The sequence below is a fragment of the Crocuta crocuta genome, unplaced genomic scaffold, assembly GCF_008692635.1.
Source record: "Crocuta crocuta isolate KB4526 unplaced genomic scaffold, BGI_CrCroc_1.0 scaffold38, whole genome shotgun sequence".
Classification (NCBI taxonomy): Eukaryota; Metazoa; Chordata; class Mammalia; order Carnivora; family Hyaenidae; genus Crocuta; species Crocuta crocuta.
Window position 1 is genome coordinate 3,060,573 of NW_027532605.1, and position 24,816 is coordinate 3,085,388.

General features: G+C 32.4%; 1 protein-coding gene across 3 annotated transcripts in view; it reads right to left on the reverse strand.

The window, feature by feature from the left end:
* The window catches only part of GLS (glutaminase), an 82,204-nt gene that overhangs the window by 19,849 nt on the left and 37,539 nt on the right, over positions 1–24,816 (reverse strand). Inside the window, exons 9-16 of one of the 3 annotated variants that reach the window (XM_077780259.1) lie at positions 22,919–22,951; positions 22,766–22,824; positions 19,705–19,771; positions 19,119–19,169; positions 16,306–16,482; positions 14,345–14,476; positions 11,081–11,173; positions 7,247–9,826 (exon numbers count right to left, since the gene is read on the reverse strand). In XM_077780259.1, the coding sequence (XP_077636385.1) occupies positions 9,680–9,826; positions 11,081–11,173; positions 14,345–14,476; positions 16,306–16,482; positions 19,119–19,169; positions 19,705–19,771; positions 22,766–22,824; positions 22,919–22,951 (759 nt within the window). In that variant the 3' untranslated portion in view covers positions 7,247–9,679. Of the gene's footprint in view, positions 1–7,246; positions 9,886–11,080; positions 11,174–14,344; positions 14,477–16,305; positions 16,483–19,118; positions 19,170–19,704; positions 19,772–22,765; positions 22,825–22,918; positions 22,952–24,816 lie in introns of those variants that run through there. The other 2 variants (XM_077780260.1, XM_077780258.1) reach the window with 2 other exon arrangements.

Here is a 24,816-nt window from a genome sequence, read left to right on the forward strand (position 1 = left end):
CAGGTAATAATAACTACTTCTTAGACATTACGGGGATTAAAATATTCTCAAAACATTGCACTGACGGTTAACTCATAGTAAGTCACAGTGAATGTTAGAAGTTGTGCTATTCAAATTCTGATATTATCTGGTTTCTGCTAACGGTGCATTGGGCATGTGCTGTTGCTAAAGTTGATTAAAATTATGGACACTGAAAGCAAAAAGGGAAATCTACAGAAAACCACAGGATCCTCTAAGCTAGGGAACTGGACAGCCTATGCAAACTGAGATTACCTAAATTCTGGCCTACATCTTTGAGGACCGATCACTGTATATCCAGGCATTATATTCAGTGATTAGCCTACACACTGCTAAGTCTCCTGTGATAAGGGATTGAGAAAGGAACTCTAGACTTCCAAGGTCTTTGGGCATAGGCAGCAAGCACAGGTGAAAGACATTCTTTTTAAATTTTTGCCAATTTTAGGTAAAAATGGTAACTTCAAACCTGTGATTAAAATGTTTACAGATTAACCATTACTATTCTACGTCAGAATGAATGAGAGTGGCACGTTTTCCTGAAGCCAATTTTACTCCAATTCTGGAGAAGATAAAGGTTAGTCATAGAGCTTGTAAATACTATGTTTAAGAAAATATATTAAAACAGATGAAACAGAATGAAATTTATATGAATTTTTAAGGTAAAAAGTAAGCCTCAGAAGTTCATGCCTTATGGTATATACCACATTAGGTTATCTACCCAGACCCTATAGGTTATCTACCCAGATCCTATACCCAACTGCCCAGCTTTCACTGATCCTATTTAAGTCCAAAAAATACTAGATAAACCACAAGTTTCACTCTAGTAAGAACTTTTGCACAAGATCCCAAATTCTTAACTAAAACAAAATTCTAAAATTCACAATGGTACCAAATGAGAATTTTTGCAAAGCAAAAACTACAAAACACAATATGCAAACATAGCAACAGGCCTCTATCCAGAGCCCCAAAATATATGGTAAATGCACTAATACATGAGACCATTACATGACAAAGCCCAACATGTAAGCAATACCAAGCCAATACCAGTGCTGATTCTGTGGCAGACATATATGGTGGATGTCAAATAAAATTGGCACAACAGAGACAAAATTAAAATTAAAGCTTCTCAACTTTTTATTACGTGGCTGAAAACACAGCAAATTAGTTTTCCTTCTCCTTTGCTTCTCCCTCATGTGAAAAAAATATATATACTCTAAGTTTTCTTGTAATAGCATGCTTTAGCTGAAACACTACACAAATGGGTAAATAGAAAGTTAGGTTCTACTTCCTCACCTCCTTAAAACCATTCTCTAGAGCTTCTCTTTCAGGTAAAAAGAAGAGACATTAAGGCAGGAATATTTTATTTGTATGATTAAAAAGGGTTAATAATATTAGTAACCATAGAATTTTAACAAAAATCACTTGTTCTATAATTTCATCAAAAGATGTTAATAAAGTCTCATTGTGTAAGAAATGTAACATTCATTTCAATTCAAAATAGAAACAATACTATTTGTGCATTTCTTTATTTGTATTATAAATGTGCACAGACCTGGACCCACAGACACATGTATTCAAAGCTGAAGGTAAAATAATAAATTATTAACAATAAACTTTATTATAATGAAAAAAGTCTGAATTAACATTTATGCTTTTTAACTTTTTAAAGAAAATAACTCTAGAATGGTAAATATCAACATTAAAAGACTTGGAAATGAATGTATCAGCAATACAAAGGCTTGAAAATGAAAACTCATTTTATGAGAAACTTTCATATATTTTTTAGGCTACCTCATTTTCAGCCAAAATGAGTTATGATGGGAAAAGGTGGAAAAAGAAAGAATACATGAAATTAACATATTTTGAATTTTTCATTCAGGATCTTTAATCGTGACTGTGAGAAAGAAGAAAACAACAAAATATGGATGGAATGAATAATTTATATCATGGTTTTACACAACACAATTAATCTTATTTAATGAAAGAAAGTCAAGACAAGTATTATGTTATCCCCTCAAAGGATAATCTGTAATTGTTCCTTAGTGATGATTTGTGAAAGGCACATACATAATAATGAAAACTAGTAATTACAAAGAAAAGTTTAACAAAAGGCTAAAGATTTCAATTTGTATTTTACAATGGAATGGTCCAAATGTGAATAGTTACACTAGAATTATTGATGCTAATATTTTAGCATCATTCTAATTTTAGTAAGTATAATGTGAAAACAAGCAGATTTTATATGGAATAAGAGCCATCTCTTAAGCTCTGGTTCTCATTTGTGGGGGAAAAGAGCTACATAGTAGGCAAGTTTAAATTTTGAGAAGAAATCAGTACTGTTTCCTGGAATAACAATATTTAAGTTTTAACATTTCTAAGTCAACAAAAGCATTTAAAAAGTAATCCTTCTTAAGAACAGCAATATAAATTTCCTTCATAAATAAAAAATAAACCCCAGAACTATGAAATGGAGTTTGATACTAAGGACCATACATGACAGAGGAATAAACTCTTGTTCTGAAGCCACCTAGAGATTGAAATATGCAAAATAAACACAAAGGAAGTAAGGTAGACATTTTGCATAGAATGTGCTGGGAAAAGCTAACTTGAAAGTTTTTTTTTCTTTTAGAAAACATTTCCTTAGAATTCCAATAACCTTTTGCTTATTTAACCTTCTTATTTTAAATATTTAACCTAGCCCCAAAGGAAATTCATTTTAAAAGCAAATGGTACAACATTTATTTTTACATTCACATCTTTCCTATATTTTCTTTCAAAGGTTCCAGGATAATGTTTTATTTTTAGAATTACTGTATTATTGTAGCATTCACTTCTTTACTAGTCTTTATAAATTGTGGCATAAGACTGTTTACTAGAGAAATGCAATTAAGTAGTTTTTACTAAACACTGATGGAAGAGTTTGCCAAATAATTTAGAGTCCTATTTACTGACAATCATGCTTTTCATTACAAATAAACAACAAAATACGTAGTAAAACACACAACAGATCAATTCCATCAAAAAAGAGAAAAAGTACTGTACATGTAATACTGTACATGTTAACTGAGGAAGCAAGGTGCTAAGAAACCTGGAAAGGGGGTCGACTGAAGTGGGAGTTTGTACCAGATAAACTCTAAGACTGCTTTCAATCTCAATTATGGGATTCTAATAAATTATAAGATTATGGTAAATGAAAGAACATCAAAGACCTAGAAAGGTTGAACTATGTTTTAAAAATAAATTCTTTAGCTGTTTACAGAATATGAATTAAAATTATAAATCAGGATTCTAAGTGGAACTGCTGAGCAGAGAGATTTTCATTATATAAACAAAAACTGCTAGACATGTTAATATAGAAACAAATCTAAAATTATCTCAAGTAAGAATTCTTCCTTTAAAAGCTGAGCTTTCCAGGGCGCCTCCCTGGCTTGAGTGAGTTAACCATCCAACTTCAGGTCAGGTAATGATCTCATGGTTCCAGGAGTTTGAGCACCTCATTGGGCTCTGCTCTAAGCACAGACCTGCTTCAGATCCTATGTCTCCCTCTCTGTCTGTCCCTGCCCTGCTCGCGTGCACACGTGTGCTCTCTCAAAAATAAACATCAAAAAAATTATAAAAGCTAGGCTTTTCATATAGATAATTTCAATCATCTGAGTTATTTCAGCAAGGTAAATACTTAAAAAAATCATTATTTTTAATACTACTACTATCTCCAGAAGAATCATATCCTCAGATATTAGAATCTGGCTTAAAAATAAATATACCAGGGAGTACCTGGATGGCTCAGTGGGTTAAGCATCCCACTCCTGATTTCAGCTCAGATCATAATCTCAGTTTGTGAGATCAAGCTCCTTGTCTGGTTCAGATTCTCTCTGCCCCTCCTCCACTTAACGCTCTCTTGCTCTCAAAATAAAAATAAATACATAAGCAAATCAAGTTGTTCTTCATCATTGAGATTTAACTAAAATATTTCTGCTGGTAACTGAGATTTAGAGTTGAAAGTCTAATAATGGTGTTATGAGATCAACAGCCCAAATGTGTCATTTCATTACTCTTTCCAATGAGCCTCCATCCTGAACAGTGTAGAGTTCATCACAGCATTTGGCACCAAGACTCATGTATTTTTTAATTTACCTAATACATAACAGTTCTCAACAAAAAAGTTTTGTAATTTATACAAAAACTACCACAGTTACCACCAAAAAAAAAAGTAATGTACTCAAGTGCTGATTTGTATCTTATTCATTTTAGTTAAAGGTTAGTGTAATTGACTGGAAAGCTATTATAAACGTTTAGTCAACATAGGCTTTACATATTTTGCACATTCTTCTATCTAAAAAATAAGTACCTTTCTATCACTATTTAAGAAGCTAAGGACTCTAAAAAAATCAAGTTTTGCCAGCTGTTTTATGTTGGATAAATTTTGTTTGAGATGCTTATAATTTATAGTAGTTTTAAAAACTAAACTAAAACAGACTATAACTCTAAATTTCTTCAAGTCTGTACGGTATTTACTTCAATAAACTACTTGGGCAGGAGAAGGGAGAAGAGAACCTCTTCCAGTCTAATTAAATTCTTCCCATTTCTATGCAGTGTAAGAAATAAATGTTTAAACTATGTTACAATTGGAGATAAAATAAACAAGTAGTTGAACTTGATATACTTGAATATATTTTCCTGTTTAATTTCACTTTTTTAACGTTTATTTTTTGAGAGAGTACGACAGAGCACAAGTGGAGAAGGGGCAGAGAGACACAGAGGGAGACACAGAATCTGAAGCAGGCTCCAGGTTCTGAGCTGTGAGCACAATGCCCGATGTGGGGCTCAAATTGACGGGCTGTGAGATCATGACCTGAGTAAGCCAAAGTTGGATGCTTAACCAAATGAGCCTCTCAGGCGCCCCTAATTTTTCTTTTGAACTCCATGCCAGAGAATGGACTAAGATAAGGTCTATCCTGAATAAATCCAAGTGAAAATCTGAAGGACGGGGCATGATGCATCATAATAGCGCTCTCTCTAATGTTTGGTTTTAGTGATACCATAGAATGTAAATACTACATTTAATATGAAACAGTAAAGGAATTGAGCAGAAATTATGTTGTGTTTTTAAAAAAAATTACATTCTAGCATTTTCAAGATTGGTTTTCTTGAATTTTCAGAATTTGAAATTTTCAGAAATGAATAGTAAAGCACATTCTTAAAATAAAAAGTTTTGTATAATTTTTGGAATAAAATTATCCCATAAACTGTCAGAATGAGAAGTACATTACTTGACTATAATCCTTCCTTATAATAAATTTTGGAAACTACTTTAAAGTCAATTTCCATATGAAATTTGATATTCTTCCTTTCCCTCTGTTACTTTCTTGCCCTGACAGTACAAGCAGTGAATGGGCACAACAAAAGAAAACACAAATCTTTAGAGTCAAACTGAGTAAAACATTACATACTTTATAAATTTTGGGACAGCAAAAATGTGAAGAGGTCTTTTATGACAAAATTCAGAATAGGAAAAAAATAATGAAATATTTATACATAACATACTATGTGGAAAGAACTGAATTTCAGAAGATAGATGGATAAATGAATGGACAGGTGAATGGATAGACAAATATACTCACAAACATATATGTATATAATATACACATTATATATAAATCATCAGGGTATAGACTGACACATCACTATCAGTCACATACATACATGCCTACAAAACTTTACATTGTCAGACCAAGACCACCAAGTTCTGAGTCACCTCTTCCTTTGCTTTAAATGGATTAAAAACAACAAAAAAATTCCAAGTGTGTCTTTAAAAGTAAGCAATCATACATCATTACATACTGAATATATCATGACACATGAACTCCTTATTTCCTAATCCCAAAAGAACTATAAAAAAAAATTCCATAGATGAATATAAAATCCTATAAACAATGGTATTTCCCTTTCAAATTGTCTTAAAACTCTACAATATATATTAGGGAAGGCTTCGCTGGATCAAGTGCTAAATCTGATCAAACAGTAAAATTTAAATTTAAAATACAGCTGACCTTAAACAATGTGGAAAGGCTTAGGGACACTGAAATCCCCATGTAGTTGAAAATCTGCATAGAATTTTTGACTCTCCCCAAATTTAACTACTAATAGCTGATGCTGACTGACTAGATGCCTTACAAGAACACAAACAGTTGGGTAAAACGTATTTTGTATGTTACATAGTAAGCTGGAGAAAAGAAAATGTTAAGAAAATCCTAAGGAAGATAAATTACAGTACTCTACTATAATTTGTTATATAAGTGGAGCCATGCAGTTCAAACCTATGTTGGAGTCAACTGTACTGTATACGTCTGACAATGCATGGAACCTCATTACACTTTGGACTATGCTGTGGAAGTATATTAAGTTCCTTCTGAAAACTAATTTCCTTAAAAAGTAAATAAGGTGAATTTCTGTATTATAGTTATTCCATTTAATATAAATTCTACTGTGATTGACAATTCTAAAGTAATACTATGATACTCTTCTTCTGATTTAGCAATGTTTTTCCTATCCGAGAGAACAGATAGAACAGTGACAGTGAGTAACACCAGTGATACTCTTCCTTAGAAAGCAGAACCAGCAAACCAGCAAATAGGGTAGACTTTTTAAGTTGTCAAATGGAAAAACAACAACAAAAAAAAAACTGGGAAAAAAGTCTTTATTCAAATACTTCTAGTACAACCAACGTTCTAGAAAAAATGTTCTCGCCCTCAAAAAACCCACCAAGTCTATTAAAAAAAAAAAAAATCAAATGAAGCCCTTTTGAGAGTATTTCTAGTATGTCTTCAAAAACAACCTCAGAATTAAAAATCTAAAGCATTTTATTTATTTATTTTTTTAAATATATTTTTATTTATTTCTAGGAGAGAGAGAGAGAAACAGCGTGAGCAGGGGAGGGTCAGAGAGAGAGGGAGTCACAGACTGAAACAGGCTCCAGGCTCTGAGCTGGCAGTCAGCACATAGCCCGACGCGGGGCTCGAACCCACGAACCGCGAGATCATGACCTAAGCAAAAGTCGGACGCTTAACCGACTAAGCCACCCAGGCGCCCCTAAAAATCTAAAGCATTTTAATAGTATCTTCAAAAGATTTACTATTTTTAAGTTAAAATTCCAACTATTTGTTGTACCTAAAATGCCAGAGTTGCTTTAAAAAAAAAAAAAAAACAATAAAATCAGCTTAAAATAAATTTATTGTACAATACAAAATGTAGGCATACTGGAAAATAAAAGGTACATTATTAAATATACAAAGCAAATGAAAGAAAGCTAAATAACACAAATGTTTTAATCCAAACACTAATATAAAATGCACAACATTTAAGCTAAAAATAAAGTACTTCAGGAAAGATACGCATTTCAAACGAAATGTTAATAATGAAAAAAAAGAAAAACAAATGTGCTAGCTTCTAAATGCTTGAATATCAAGAATCAGTAATGGCATGAAACATTAAATCCACAATACTGGGTACTTTTCAAGAACTTTATTTGAAAAGATATTAAAAATACTGAAGGAATCAATTTAAAGAATGTTCTTAAATCTGGCAAAGGTTTTCCTTTTTTTTTTTTTTTTTCAAAGTAAAGTTTCGGGACCTATTCACAGTATCTTCCCTCTTCTTCCATTTATATACCTTCCTACAAAAATTTCTGGATGTGAATCCTTAAAAAGATTCTGTAAACACAGCTACAAATTAACAACATAATTTTGAGATCTGTACATAGGACACAATAGGAAACATTTAATTTTCATTTTATAAAGTAAAACCAATCTCCAAATGAAATGGTAAAATGTACCAATTTAGAGCACAGGGAAAAAGCAAAGCCTTTTTTCCAATCTATCAATTAAGACATTCAGCTCCCCAAACTGCAAATGGCTTTGGTGGAACTGATAATACAAATGATACTGTTCAAAGGTGTTGCAGAGGTTAGGCCTTCAAAAAACCACTCAACCCCTGTAAATGGCCAAAGTAGAAGCATCCACTTAGATTTGCATTTGTACATTAGAGAAACATTTAAGTAACCATAAAATCCTTGGTAATAGCCTCTAAAGCTTAACATGTAATTATTTAAATATACGTTAGCCCCCAAAACTTTTGACCAACACCTTTGGAAGGTAATTTCTTTTTCTGTTATCACAGTTCTCAAGCTTAAGACATCATTTGATCAGGTTTTCCGTAGTTACATTTGCACTAGTATCTAAATTACTCAGTGAAATCTTTTTTACTATATTTATTTTTATAGATGTGATCTATCTACCACATATGCCATGACACTACAAAACTATCATGTATCCTTCTAGGTCCCAGGCCCCATCTCTACCCCTCCAAATTCTACAAGTTTAAAAATGAATAAAACAAAACAAAACAAAAAATACCTTGTGGCTATGGGGAATTGTGGGGAAAACCAAAAAGTAATTTGGAAGAAGGAAGAAGTGTGAATAGGTCCTACAGAATTTTACAATCACTTTGCCAAGACAGACTTTAAACATTGTAAATTATCCAAAATAGTCCTTCTCTTAAAAACAAGTTTGATTCTCAATATTGCATTTTTATAACCAAACAAAAGGATTCAGATCTAATATATTTTAGTAGCATACTTACTACTATTAGACTGAATTCATTTCCTAAGTACTCTAAAATTATAGAGTTCAAATAGAACAAACTTTATGAGATGTTATTATAATTTATCATAAAAGATTCATTAGCATTTGTGGAATTACTAGGATAATAAAAATATTAAAAACTAAAACCCAAGATTCACCATTCACACTTAAATATAACATAGAAAAACTAACATGAATAATACGAAAATATAATTGTTCAGGTAAACATTTCACTTGAAGACACTCACTGTTGCTCCTTCTGAGTAACCATTATAGCTTTTTAACAGTGAAACATGTCATTATCCTACTTCTGAAATTCTTTGGCTGGAATGTTTTAGTAACATAAGACACTCCTGTACATGACAATTTTGACAAAACACAAAGAAGTTGCAAAGTAAAAAAAGCAAAGACATGATTTATATTTTAAGGGTTTGATAAAATTTAAAATGATTTTTTAAAAATGTAAAGCCAATTTATCACTAAAAATGGCATAAAATGTAAACTTAAGCTCATTTTATAATCTACCGCTATATTAAATGATCTGGGATTCATTAATTAATTTTGCCTTTTTATTGTATTTAGCATAGAAATAACTTTCTATTGCCTCTGTAGACATCATGTCAATTTTAAAACTGGGAAAGAAAACACAAAATGTAATGAAACTTATGAATTCAATGTGTGGGTTTTAGAACCAAAAAATTACATTTGTTACCATTTTAAAATGGAGATTAAGTTAAAATTTTAATTACACCACGAAAAAATTTAAAGGAATTTTTCCTTTTTGTGTCTTTAAAAGTAAAGCAAATTTGCTTTACTTATTTATAAATACTTTTTTAAAGACCAACAAATCCATCTTTTAATCTATAGTCTTTACACAAAGATTAAAAGGCAAAAAGCTTTTATGGCTCCAGCACCCAAGATTGAGAACACAAAAAACTCAAATAAATATTTATAGTATGCAAAAAAGCTAAAGATGGTTGAAAGATTAAATGAAGAACATTCTGAAACTAGAACCCATTTCTTTAGCTTTTCTCTCCCAGACTTTCCATTCTATATACTACAGTTGTAGAGATGTCCTCATTTGACTCAGGTGACACTTTTTTCCATACTGTCTCTTTTAAAGCAAGTTCTTGTTGGAGACTTTCATAGTCCAATGGTCCAAAGGAATGCTAGTTGTTCAAGCAACATACATAATTTATTAGTGCACTTGAGTGAAGAAAGGTCCAAGCTATAAAACGGTATTTTTCAATGAATGTTATTAAAATCTGTTAACATTTTCACCCACCACCATCTGATGTTTTGTTCCATGTTACTCATGTTGACTCCCATGGAAGTTTCTATTCTGTTGGCTTTGCCTAATTCTCACATATTATAAGTTATTTGATTGGAACTAACAATAGGAAAATTTACTTAGTATGCATTGAAAATACTTTCTGCTTATAAGTGCTTCATATTAGCTTCAAGTTTAATGAGGTATTTATTTACTATAAACATTTTCTAGACAGGATGCAAAGGAATTTAATTAAAACTCAAAACAAGTCCTTGGTCCAGTGAACAATTATGAAGACAAAAAATACTGTTCTTGAAAGTCCTAACTCTTAAATATTACCACTAAAGAAGTATATATGTGCAATAATATGAAGCCAAAAACAATGATAATAAATATTACTTGAAGAGTAGCAAGAATTCTGAATTAAACACTTTTTATAAAAAAATTTCAACTCTAGTGGCCAATAAAACTTATCATGAGGCTTTGTAAGGTCTTTCACTAATACTATAATCCCTTTCCTATTTACATATCCATCCATGTAAAAATAAACTTCAAGGGGCACCTGGGTGGCTCAGTTAGTTAAGCGTCTGACTTTGGCTCAGGTCAGATCTCATGGTTCATGGGATCGAGCCCGGTGGCGGGCTCTGTGCTGACGGCTCGCGGAGCCTGGAGCCTGTTTCAGATTCTGTGTCTTCCTTTCTCTTTGCCCCTCCCCGACTCATGCTCTGTCTCTGTCTCAAAAATAAATAAACTATAAAAAAAAAGGGGAAAAAAAAAAAAAAACTTCAAGACTACAAGTGACAAATATAAAACAAGGATTTCTTTTTATAGCATGTAACACTTTCCAAAGTGTTTTCTTTGAAAAGAATCAATTCCTTCTTTTTTTTAAACAAATAATTCTTTAAAATATTGCTTAGAATAGCAGAAATATGGGTGGGTAGGTGGAGAGCCCTGCTGCCAGGTTAACCAGTTTAAAATTAAATAAAAAAGCATTATTACCTACATACTCCTGAATCCAGGATGAAAATGTCATAACTTGTGTACACTCAATTTGTGATTAGCAAATAGATGAGGCCACTAACAAACAGATGAATCTCATTTTCTCTCTTTTAGAAAAATATTACATAATAATCTAAATAAGAATTTTGCTTACCCTTTGATCACCACCTTCTCTTCGAGGATCAAGTTTTTTTGCAAAGTGTCTCAAATTATCATAGTTATGGAAATTACAGAGAGAGACAAGATCCTGTAAGTAGAACAGGTATAAGAAATTAGCTATTCATTGGGTATTTTTTTCATATTTCAACAAATCACACTAGTATTGTGCAACTTAACTACTATCTCATGGAAAATACCACTGCAAAAAGCAGCATGATGTATCAATAAGAGAACCAAAATCAGAAATGTGAAGACATGGATAAAAACTTTAAGAACACTGCTTACTAGCATGATCCTAGAGCTCAACCACTCAAATCGTTTCTTTCATTTCCTATAAAATGGGCCTAATTTAACAGTCCATATGAAGGAACTATTCTATCAAATAACCATACAGCACCACAAAAATCTAAATAAATATTCTGGTTGCAATCTATAAGCATCTAATGCCATTCTCTAGTTTTAGTAAAATATAAAAAAGTTTGCAGAAAAATTATAGTAAATCGAAACAGAGTCTACAAAGTAGTAAACTACATAAAACTGGAAGCTGAAATATAAGCAAGACTTGAGTAACACCATAAAATACTGAACTAATCAAGAGTAGAAACAATTTTACTTTGTAGTGCATATGTCAGCAAAAAAAGAGACTTTTCAAGATAGTTTATGGATAAAGATATGCAAACAAGCAGATTAACAATAATATAATAAACTATAATAATCTTAATTTATATTTGGCTTTAAATTTAAACCTTTCCAAGTTTAATGACTTTTGCTGAGCCTTTCTGGAAACAACCATGACAATTAAAGTATCAGCATCAAACAAATGTTAATTTCCTGTGGGGATGAGTATCTGGGAGCTAAGAAGCAATTTAAAGATCCTCTATGAGTACTCCCACAGCTAACCCAGTAGCTTCCAGATGGGCAGGCGTTCCAGATGAACGCCAACAATAAATAAACTACTGGAATGATTAAAAAACTAGAATCACTGGATGGTTCCACTTATATGATCATTATTATACAACATCCATTCATGATAAAAATCCTGAACAAAGTAGGTTTAGAGGGAACATACCTCAACATACTCAACATAATAAAAGCCATAATATGAAAAACCCACAGCTAACATCATACTCAATGGGGAAAAACTTCAGAGCTTTTCCCCTAAAGTCAAGAACAAGATGTCCACTCTCACCACTTGTGATTCAAAATCGTACTGAAGTCCTAGCCATAGCAATCAGACAACAAAAGAAATAGAAGGCATCCAAATTGGTAAGGAAGAAGTAACACTTTCATTATCTGCAGAAGACATGATACCCTATACAGAAAACCCTAAAGACAACACCCAAAACTACTAGAACAGATAAATGAATTCAGTAAAGTCACAAATACAAAATCAATATACAGAAAGCCACTGCATTTAATGAAACTAATAATGAAACCCCAGACAGAAATTAAGAAAACAATCTTTACAACTGCACCAAATAAAGTACCTAAGAATAAATTTAACCAAAGAGGTGAAAGACCTATACTCTGAAAACTATAAAACACTGATGAAAGAAATTAAAGATGACACAAAGAAATGGAAAGATATCCCATGCTTATGGATTATAAGAACAGATATTATCAAAATGTCTCTATACTACCCAAAACAATCTATAGATTTAATGCAATCTCTATCAAAATACCAAAAGCATTTTTCACAGATCTAAAACAATCCTAAAATTTTTATAAAACCACAAAAGTCTCTGCATAGCCAAAGTGATCTCAAAAACGACAAAATCAGAGGTATCACAATTCTAGACTTCAAGTTTATATTACAAAGTTGTAGTGTTCTGATAAGAACATTATGGTACTAGCACAAAACAGACACATAGATCAATGGAACAGAATAGAAAACCCAGATATAAACCCACAATTATATGGTCAATTAATCTTCAACAAAGGAGACAAGAATATGAAATGGTTTAAAAAGACAGTCTCTTCAACAAGTGGGTGCTGGGAAGACTGGACAGCCACATGCGAGAATGAAACTGGACCACTTTCTTACACCATATATAAAAATCAACTCAAAATGGACTATAGGCTTAAATATGAGACCTGAAGCCATAAAAATCCTAGAAGAGATCATAGGCGATAATTTCTCTGACATTGGCTGTAGCAACATTTTTCTAGATATGTCTCCTGAGGCAAAGGAAACAAAAGCAAAACAAACAAACAAAAAAACCCAATTTGCTGAATGAGGCAAGATATTTGCAAGTGACATACCTATAAAGGGTTAGTATCCAAAATATATAAAGAAGTGATACAACTCAACACCCAAACAAATAATCAGATTGAAAAACGGGCAGCAGAAGACCTGAAAAGACATTTCTCCAAAGAAGACATGCAGATGGTCAACAGGCACATGAAAAGATGTTCAACATCACTTCATCAGGGTAATGCAAATCAAAATCACAATGAGACATCAGAATGTGACACTTGTCAGAATGGCTGAAATAAAAAACTCAAGAAACAAGCATTGAAGATATGGAGAAAAAGGAACCTTCATGCACTGTTGGTACGAATGCAAACTGGTACAGCCATTATGGAAAAACAGTATGGAGGCTCCTTAAGAAGTTAAAAAAAATTTTAGAACTAGAACTACTATAATCCAGAAATCATACTACTAGCTATTTACCCAAAAAATACGAAAACACTAATTTGAAGGGATATATGGACCCCCCCATGTTTATGGAAGCATTATTTACAATAGCCAAACTATAGAAACAGCCCAACTGTTCATCAACAGATAACAAAGTGGTATAGGTATAAACAATGGAATACTAGTCAGCCATAAGAAAGAATAAAATCTTGCCACTTGCCACAACACGGATGGATCTAGAGTAACATACGAAGCAAAGTAAGCCAGACAGAGAAAAACAAATACCACATAATTTCACTTATATGTGGAATTTAAGAAACAAAACAAAGGGGGGGGGAGGGAAGATAAACCAAAAAGTAGACTCTTAACGATAGAGAACAAACTAGTGGTACTAGAAAGGAGAGGTGGATGAGGTGATGGGAGAAATAAGTGAGGGGGATTAAGAGAACATTTATCATGGTGAACACTGAGTAATGTATAGAATAGCTGAAAGACTATACTGTACACCTCAAATTAATATATCATTGTATGCTAACTATACAGGAATTAAAATTTAAGAATTTGAATCACTGGATGGTTCCACTTATATGATTATTATTTTCATTAAGAAAATATGCTTACATGACAGAAGTGAATTCCCTTAACACTGTTGCCCATCTTGTCCAGAGGAGGAGACCAGCACATCATGCCCATGACATTAGGGACAACTAAAAGAATGCCCCCAGCAACTCCAGATTTTGCAGGAAGACCAACCTGAAAATAATTTGGAAAAAAAAAAAAAGAAAAAGAAAAAAGGATATTCTTGTTAACATTTTAAAATAAGAAAAATTATTTCCAACAATCAGGGAATTGGTTTAAAACTTATGGTATAGTATATATAGAATTCTAACATTACAAATGTTGTAGATAAGTATTTATTAACATGTTTATAATACAGTAAATGAGAAAACACTTATAAAACAGTTGAGATATATTTAAATATAGAAAACATTTGCAAAGATACACTCTAAGAATTAAGGTAGATTATATCTGAATTGTGGGGCTATGCATGTTTTTTATTTAATTCTTTTGGATTACATATATATTTTTTCAAGTTTGAGACAGCACACACATGCACTTGGGTGAGAGAGAGAGAGAGACAGAATGAATCCCAAGCATGCTGATGCAGAGCTCAAACCCACAAACCACAAGATCATGACCTGAGCCAAAATCAAGAGTTGGGACACTTAACCGACTGAGCCACGCTGGCACTACTGGACTAGAGTTGCTAATTCTATAATGAACGTGTTAAAGTATGAAAAGTTATTTTCAAAAAATATTTTATGACTAAAAAACAATGAGAAATTATATCTTATTAAAAGATTTTGTGGTATATTGTCAGAGAATTGTCTGAGGAACAGAGATAAGATGGTAATTCAAATTAATCCTCTTCAAAACATCTAAGTTCACCTTATATAACACTTGATAGTAACTGTGATAAAAAGATAAAATTAATATCATCGGGGCAATATTCACTGATGGCTTACTAACATTCAGATATTAAATACCAATTGCTAGAAGTAATCTTGCACAAAACTAAGAAAAAAAATATCACCTTAAAGGGATAAAACAATTTCCCAGGAATATAAGATACAAGGGACAACGGTATGGATGTAATAAAGAAAATCTAGACTGTGAGAAACTGTACAGGACAAGTGACCCTATTCTTTCAACAAAAAATAGCAAGAAAAGAGAGGTCAAGGAGGAGAACATACATTTAAAAGGTAATAATAAAGGGAGATACAACCAATCATAACACATGACCCTTATTTGTAGCCCAGGTCAAATAAACTATAAAATAGTAATTTATAAGACAATCCAGATAATGTGAACACTAAATATTTTGATAATATTAAAGATTAAAATTAAAATATTTTTATCTTTTTAAATGTCCATAATGGTACTATGGGGTTTTCTTAAAGTCCTTATTTAGAATTACATACTGAACTATATGATAAGGATTGGGAATAAAGATTAAACAACACTGGTCAGGTACTGATAATTATTGAAGCTGAGTAGTGGGTAACATTAAATGCATCTATTTTTCTCTTCTAAAATTTTCAAATAAAATTTTTTTTAGGGAATTCTGTCTTAACATAAGCAGAAAGAGGTAAACTTAAAGAGTATATTTTTGTTAACTTAAATATCTTTAAGTGCTTAAAAATATCTATGATTATAGCCAAAGGTGTTAAACATCCCAATTATGTGCTCCTTCTGAACTCAGTTTTTAAGGTATGTAATCATCATAATGCTAAATTACATTAACAAGAAAAAGTAGAGAAAGCCTGTACTAACCTTGCACACTGGAATGCCTTACAAGTAGAAGTGATGAGGTTCTATAAATTAAACTCCAAGTTCTTAAGAATACTGGGTAGCCTAATTAACTCTATTCCTTAACAAGTCTGTAACAAATTAACCTTGAAAACAAGTCTCTCTCAAAAATTAATGTGCAGGTTTAGAACCAAAGTTCAAACTGTATTTTTAAAAGAACTAGTCCAGACTAGTTTCTTGCAGTAGAAAATTAAGATTAAACAATTACTTACATGGAAAGCAAACTGCCCAGAGAAATCATACATGCCACAGGAATGCATCAAACTCAGTGTATTTCGAACTGCTTCAGGGCTCAGTACTCTCTCACCAGTAATTGGACAGAAACCACCATTAGCCAGTGTTGCAGCCATCACACTGGCTGATTCACAAGTTACTTCAATGGAGCATAGCTAAAAGGAAGACAAAATTGAATTCTGAAAATTTAGGTTGACACTATTTTTTGTAATAAAACTGACTTCTAAGAAAATCTATTCTCTCTGGCATTTCATACAGATCTGAAATCTTTCTTTCAAGGGGATTATTTTAATATAACTTGATAACATTCCAAAGATTTTAATTTGAACAAATTTCAAGCCCCTTTAAGGTTTATCCTGATTTGCCCAGTTATTTAGTCTTTTATAATGGCCAAACCAGGATAGGAAGAGCCAGCCCCTAAGCATTAAGATTTATGATGGCCCCAAGTGATATTTAAAGTCACTTAAACACAAATGCTTTCTGTAGGATACACATAGTTATTTTTAAGTTGAAAGAAACAGAAGCCATGATATATTTTTAAGATAAAGCAACATACATTAGTATCATGATAGATATTATTTACATGAGAAATTGCTACTCTGGGAAAAAAAGATGCTGAAATGACTGACATCTTCACTATAACAAAGCTCAGCATCCCTATGTAGTAACATGCAAAAAATTAAGGGATGGAAACCAAGACAACTCTAGCCTGGATACTCTGAGTGCCTAAGTCAAAATGTTACCTTTTAAACCACTTATTAATATTCAAATATTTATTTGATATTGATTATGAGTGCTGGATAGACTATGATGAATAAAAAAAGGCAAAGTCCAAGTACAGAATAGTATGAAATCTTTGCACTTAAATATAATCAAAATAATGGAAATCGTTTACCACAGCAAACCCAATTTACCCATAAAACAGAAACAATAAATATGCCCCATCTTACTTTTCATTAACAGCAACCGAAACTGGGGGGTGGGGAGGAAGTAGATGAGAAAGAAGATGGGAAGGGGGAGCAGGAAGAAAAGACTGAGTCATCAACTTGCAAGCTTTCCTTACTCATTTTTCAAGATTCTACAAGAGGCACAAAGAGGTTTGGAAAGAGCAAGAAGGAAAACTTATTAGCTACAGTGCATTAGGAAACTGACTGGGAGCCCCTTTTGAGTGACTTTCACTTTTGCTTGTTTATACTAAAACCTCTTCCTTATTTCTCCAAAGCTACAGAAACTACTTCCTATAGTGACACAGATAACAAAGACTTATGTAGATATAATTATGAAAAGCTTTCTAAAAGAAGATTTAAACTCCAATGATCATTTCCTAACTTATACTTAGTATTAATTGGAATTATTTTTGTCATAAGATGCTATATATACCAAATATGACAAATCCCAATTTAAAAGTACTTTCTTTATACCCCAATCAGATGTTCAATTACATGCAGCCCTTCTCCAAAAAAGTAAGGCTTCTATTCTACAGCTTTCTCTTGATTTTTACCCTAAAGTGCTGAAATTTCATAGTAGATTAGTAGGACCTAGTATAATAGCTAAAGTATCTATACCAAAGGAAAAGAAATATTAATGTATGGAAGAAATAAAAGTAAATGACACTATTATTTCATAGAACACCTTATAGCTCCAAAGGAATTTGACACATACCATTTCATGTTATCTTCAAGATAATGCAGAAAGTTAGGGTAAGAAAGTTATGCTACACATAACGAAATTAGTTCTAAGTAATTGAAACTGCATCACATGGCTAAAAAGTGGTCAGATTAGACCTTGATTTTATACTGATAGTCTGGATTCTCGATTCACAGTTTTTCACGCTGGCAAGTCACAAACTGTCATCAAAATCTTACATTATCAATTCCCCTTATATATTCTTTAACATCACTACAAGATTGAAATTAAAGCACCTTCAAAAGTAAAGACAGGCAAATGTAAGATTAACTAGAAATCAATAATAATTAATTTGTTACAGTTCATCTGCAGGAATGAATTAAACTGAAAACACAGGGAGAAAAGAGGGCTGTCCGGAAAGGCTCTCTAAAACTGAGTTCTATAATCACAGCAGATTATGTGAGTGGCTCACTCATGAATGTGGAGAAGCTACACTAACTTAGAGAAAAACCACCATAGGGGCACCTGAGTGGCTCAGTAGGTTGGTGTCTGACTTCGGTTCAGGTCATGATCTCACAGTTTGTGAGTGTGAGCCCCACGTCAGGCTGTGTGCCAAGAGCTCTGAGCCTGGAGCCTGTTTCAGATTCGGTGTCTCCCTCTCTGTCTGCTCCTGCCCTGCTCATGATCTCTCTCTTTCTCTCAAAAATACACATTAAGAAAATTTTTTTTAAAAAGAAAGAAAAACAAAAGAAAAACCCACCATGTGACACTCCAGAAATGAATTAAACCAACTGAGAAACTGCCACTTTAAAATAATGCTGGCTATGAACCCTCCAATGAGGAAACAAATAAATCCTCCAAACAAAATTTAAAAACTAAGAAATCATCTTAGTTTTTAACAAGGACAAGCCAATTTCTGGAATTACACAACCATTTTTTGACACATCTTAATCATAAAGTTTTTATAGAAAAAAACATTCTTTATTACATTCTAAGGCATGATTTTAGGAGAAAAAAACATGAGAATGTCTTTCATGAGGATTTTTTTTGGAAGGTCAATGGTAAATATATTTTATCTTAACCTAGACCCATGATTACAGAGACATCTATATTTTGCACAATGTGACACCTCCATTTATGTACATGATTCATAGAGTTAAATTACCTGGAAATAGAAGTCTAATATACCAACCATGTCTGTGCCTTCTGGAAAACACTGAAAAAATAGAAAGGCAATTAAAAACAAGATTACATGCACATAGGTAGTGATACCTAAAGATTTCATATTAATTGAAAATAGCACATAACCAATAAAAAGGTTTACACCCTTTTTACATGAAATAATAAAGAGCAATAACGGAAAACTACATTATATACAGATTTCTAGATACTAATTTAACAATGAGAAACTGATTCATAATTCATAAACCAAGATATAGGACCACCCACCTAAAATTTAAAAACCAAATGTAATCAACAATAGTCTGGCATCACACTTTAGAAAAATGGGATAATCCTTAAGAAAAACTTACATTAATGTAACCAGCCAAATATTTGAATACTGCCAGATATTAAATCGACTTAACAGTAACATTTTGAAACAATTAACTCAAGAGTGTTTTGGAAAAACTTCTAAACCATAAATAGTAATAGACAGTTGCTTAAAACCTGTTGTTGAGTTCTTAGCATACATGTTTACATATTTTATTAAGTAAAACAATAATTTGAAATAGAAACAAAAATTCAAAAACCTTTTTTTCCTTTAGGTAATATCCTATTGCAAAATTTCGATCTCCACTTTCTCTTTCAGACTGAAACCTAGGAGGAAAAAAAATTGCTGTATTTACTTATTTTCTATAAAAGTAAGATTGTTCTGTAGTTTAACTGAATAGCAAAGTATAGTATAAAGAACACTGACCTAAGAGCCAAGACTGCTAGGATCCAGTCCCAGTTCTGCCAATAGGCTAGCTATTTGGTTTTGGGGAAGTCATTTAAGTGACAATTCTTTCAGTCTTAATTTTTTCAGCTGTAAAAGGATTGAAATGAGCTAGGCTCTTTCTCGTCTTCATATTTTGTGAACAAAGAAGCTAATTTAAAAATCATCAACTATTCCACCATTAAAAAATACACTAAAAAACTGTAGAATGTTTTGGGTCCTCCAAAAGTACAATAATCAATTCCAACTGAGGGAATTCATGGAAATTTCACTAAGAGAGGGACACATGAAATGGGCCTTTCAGCATTTGTTGGATTAACAGATTTCGGGGGGAAGCCTAAGCAGTGGCAAATCCCATGTAGCATGAACAAAGTTATAAAAGTATAAAAGACAGGACCTCACTGAAGAATGGCACATATTCTGATGTATCTGGGAAATAGGGTTCATGGTGAAAAGTGGAGAACCATCAAACTAACAAAGGAGACTGGAACCACATTATCAAGACTGATGAATGCTAAAAATGGCTCCTAATGGCCTACCAAATGAAAGCTTGAAAGCTTTCAATCAAATTACCTTTTCAGATCTACATTTTAGAAGGATAACTCTGACATCAGTCTGGGAAAGGGAAAAAGAAAGGACGACTTATGTTATTAGGAGACCAGAGTAATAAGAGCCATAGAAAGGCTGAACTTAGGTAGTGGTGATAGGAATGGAAAGAGGTTTGACCAAACATGAGAGCAGTTTAGCAAGTCTTCTAACCTGATAGGAAAGAGGAGAAAAGGTAAATGAAGTCTGGTACAAAAGTCAAGATTTCGAATGCAGTCTAATGAAAGGATTATGGTATCAACTGCTGTGGGAATCCCTGGGATAAAGGGTAGTTTGAGAAGAAAGAGTTTTAATTTAGACAGATTTAACTTGCACAGTACATTTGAGAAATCAACCTGCAAGTGTCCAGAACGTTGCTGACAAAAGAGGAGCTGTGGGTGACACAAGGAGGAATGGTGGTGGCAGGGACAGTCCCTCCTAACTATACACATTAATGTGTCTATGGTCAGAAAAACAACATTAGATATGAAAAAGCTCTTGAAAATAAGCTTGTCAACTTGCCACATCTTAAAAAAGAAAAAAATCAACATTGTGTACACAAAGGACTAACTACATTATCACAGTACCTAGCATATAGTTCAGTTCACCAAACACTATCAAGTGGCTATTATTTGCTAGGCAACAGGAATACAAAATGAATTGCAAGACATTTCTATCCAGGTGTAAAGGAAGTCATAGTCTAATGGTGGTGATGAGGCAGCGAGCCATAAAGTAAGCTCAATTAAATATGGTAATGAGAGCACAGAAGAAAGGTGAGATGAGATTCGCAAAAAACTTCTTGGAAAGATACTGAAGTTGATGAATAAAAGTTGGCAGAGCAGACAACCTGAAAATTTTTGCCTCCTGAAACATGAATTACAAAGTATCACCTATTTAGTGTTCATGCCAAAACCGTTTCAGCTTTATTTAACCACAAGGAAACAACCAGACCTATTCAAAATGGGGAATATCCACTATAGCCCATGGGACAGATGTAGCGTGCTGCTGTTTTTATAAATAAAGTTTCTTGGAATACAACCTCATATTGTCCATGGCTGCTTTCATGCTAAAACATTAGAAATGAGTAGTTGTAACAGAGTCTACAGGGCCCAAAAGTCTGAAAAATTTACTATCTAGTCCTTCACAGAGAAAGTTTATTTATGCTTTGTAAAACAAGTGGTTGGCACTCTTCAAAGAAATTCATTTAATAAAATTTTATAAAACAAGGGCATAAGGCAGGCAGACTTTTCTATTTTAAAAAAGCAAGAGACATAAATGTAATGCACAGACCTCGAAGAAAAGGTCATTCCTGGGAAGAAAAGGTCATAAAAGGCATTTAAGGGGTAAAGAGTTGGCACATTTACATATTAATGACATCTTATGATTAATGTGCACATGGTATTGTGGTTATGTAGGAGAATGTTCTTACCTTAGAATACACATGTTGAGTTATTTATGGGTGAAGTGTTGTGATGTCTACAAGTTTATGTCTCAGTTCAGAGAAAAAAATGTATATTTGTGTGTGTGTGTATGTGTGTGTGTAGAAATACATGTTTTAAATAGTTATCTAAAGAAAAAGGTTGAGGAAAAGCAAATGAGACAAAATATTAATCAGAAAATATAAATGAAAGATATCCAGATATTCATTGCTTATTCCTTCAACTTTTCTACAGGCTGGCAAATTTCAAAATAAAAAATTGGGGTTAAAATCAAGTTAAGTAGGCAGTAATTTAAGGGAAAGTTGGGGTCCCTTCTAACTCTATAACCACAAGAAGTTTATCCAACCTATATAAAGCATGTAAGTGTTTTCCCTCAGCAGAAATAATTCACTTCCCTCTAATGGACCATATTTTTAAGTAATTATTTCTTCGCTGAAGTAATAAGCCCTAGGATCAACAAGGGAAACCAGATTAAATCTAAATACACTGTGTATCATATATGTAGAGAAAGGTGAAAAGCTGGGGTAGGGGGAACAAAACAGTATTTAAAACAGAATTCTACAGGGGCGCCTGGGTGGCTCAGTTGGTTAAATGTCCAACTTCAGCTCAGGTCATGATCCTGCAGTTCATGAGTTCGAGCTCCATGTCTGACTCTGTGCTGACCGCTCAGAGCCTGGAGCCTGCTTTGGATTCTGTGTCTCCCTCTCTTCCTGCCCCTCTCTTGCTCATGCTCTGCCCCTCAAAAATGAATAAACATTAAAAATTTTTTATAGAATTTTATAATCTAGATACTTTTGTTAATTGAAAGAGGACTGGCCCATTATAAAATCCTAAGTCAAAAATCAGACTCACGTTGCATTACTGAATCCAACATATTCATTGCCAGCCATCTTATTCAAAAACTGCATCACCTATAAACCAGAAATGGAAAGCATTAGTAATTAAAAAACAAGTATTTAAGGAATATAAATACAGCATGAAAACTGAATTCTATATTGCACTTACATAGTCAAATTTTTCAGCATTATTCACTCCTTGCTGCAAAGAAATGAGATAAATTTGTTATTACAGGCACCACTACAGTTTAAGATTTAAGTGAATATAATATCAAAATTTCAAACTGCTATCATAATTAATATACTGTGCATTAGTACTTCTAAATCTAGGAAATACTTCTAAAATAATTTAATATTTACATAAACTTTTTACATGTTCTTTTATTAATACCAATGTTGACAATGGATCTGAATCACAAAGGGAATGCTTTATTTTAAGTATAGCTTTACCCAACCCAAAGTTACAGAATTTTAGTTATCCCAAATCCCCTTATCTTTCATGACAACACATAATCTGCTAGAATGTATGTTACTTAATTTCATATTTTAAAAAAAAAACTTAAAATAAAGTTTCACCCTTAGAAAAGAGTTGAGTATAAATTATGGTATTCAAGTAGGAACAATCTACTTATATTTTTAAAATAACCTTAAACCAGTATTAGCGTTAGAAAAATGAGTTATATTGCAAAACTAAACTAATATTTTGTAATTCTAGTATATGCAAACATCCTGCATACATTTTGCTAGTATAAAGAAAGCTCTACCTTTCGCATCTCATTTGTTTTACCAATATGTGAACTAAAAAATATATATTTCATAGTCTTTAAAAAATTAGCTATGTTAGAATTTAGCATTATGCCAATTCAGAGCATGGAAGATGTATTGTTTCATCACTTCTATTTCTGACATGTTAGCTACTGCAAATGTCAATAGGAAAAACCTATGTAATGTAGATCAGTTCAAGTAGCCAAATGGTTTCATTTTTACCTCGGCGAAGTTTACAAAGCAGTAAGATGTAGATCTGAAATCAAACGTATTAATTGGTGATATGCACCCAATAGAAACAATACATCTCTAATTTTAAAAACAGGTTTAAAATAATTTGACACTAAAATTTTAAAAACAAAACTTTTAAGCTTTATTCTCAAAAATTCCAAAACATCACACTTTAAAATTTGATTATGATGGGGAAAACCTGTACCAGAGAATTATTTAACTGAATAAAGGCAGGTTCATTTTCCACTTTACAAGTGGATTAAGATCTGGCTGATAAGCTGTGAAACCTTACAAATCAACTTATTTACCAAAGAATGCCAATCACATATACAATCAGTAGTTGAAAAGAACACCACACTAGTTCATCAAAATCAGGCATTAACAGAGCTTAAACGAGATAATGATGGATAATTTAGCTACAGCCATATTGTAATCACTATCTATGTATTTTCTCTAAAGTACCCTTTGACATATTTTAAGTTTTCTTTCCTTATAATACACCAGAATTCAAAATGTAGAAATGTAACTCCAAAGCTGTTCAATGAAAAATAATTAAAAGAAGAAATTACCAACTTCATTGAACTGTTGCAGTTGTCAAAATATTCCATAGATCCTAATGCTGTAAAATATGTAACAACATTTAAACCACAAAAACCTTTTTAACCTTTGAAAAAGCATAAAAAAAAAAAAAACAACTCTTTTGGAAAAGGATGTCAGCATTTGCATTGGGATGTTACATGGATAATTACCATTATACAATTAATCAATGTAAAATAAGCAAATTATACTGAACTTTCATTCTCTGACCTAAACTGTGCCCTACAAAACAAATACAAATTTTCTTTATTAAGCTGTCATGTTTAATAAAAAGAAAAAAAAAACTGTTTCAACTCTAGACTATGGTCGCATGCTTGATCTACTTCATAGCTTACTAAATTAAAGCACAATTAAGTTTTTTCTATGCTATTTTTAAAAAACTGATATTTACCAATGTCAATCATATAACATTTTGGATAAACTACTTGAAATGTCCTAGGCGAATTATATAAACAGGCAAAATAAACTATCTGA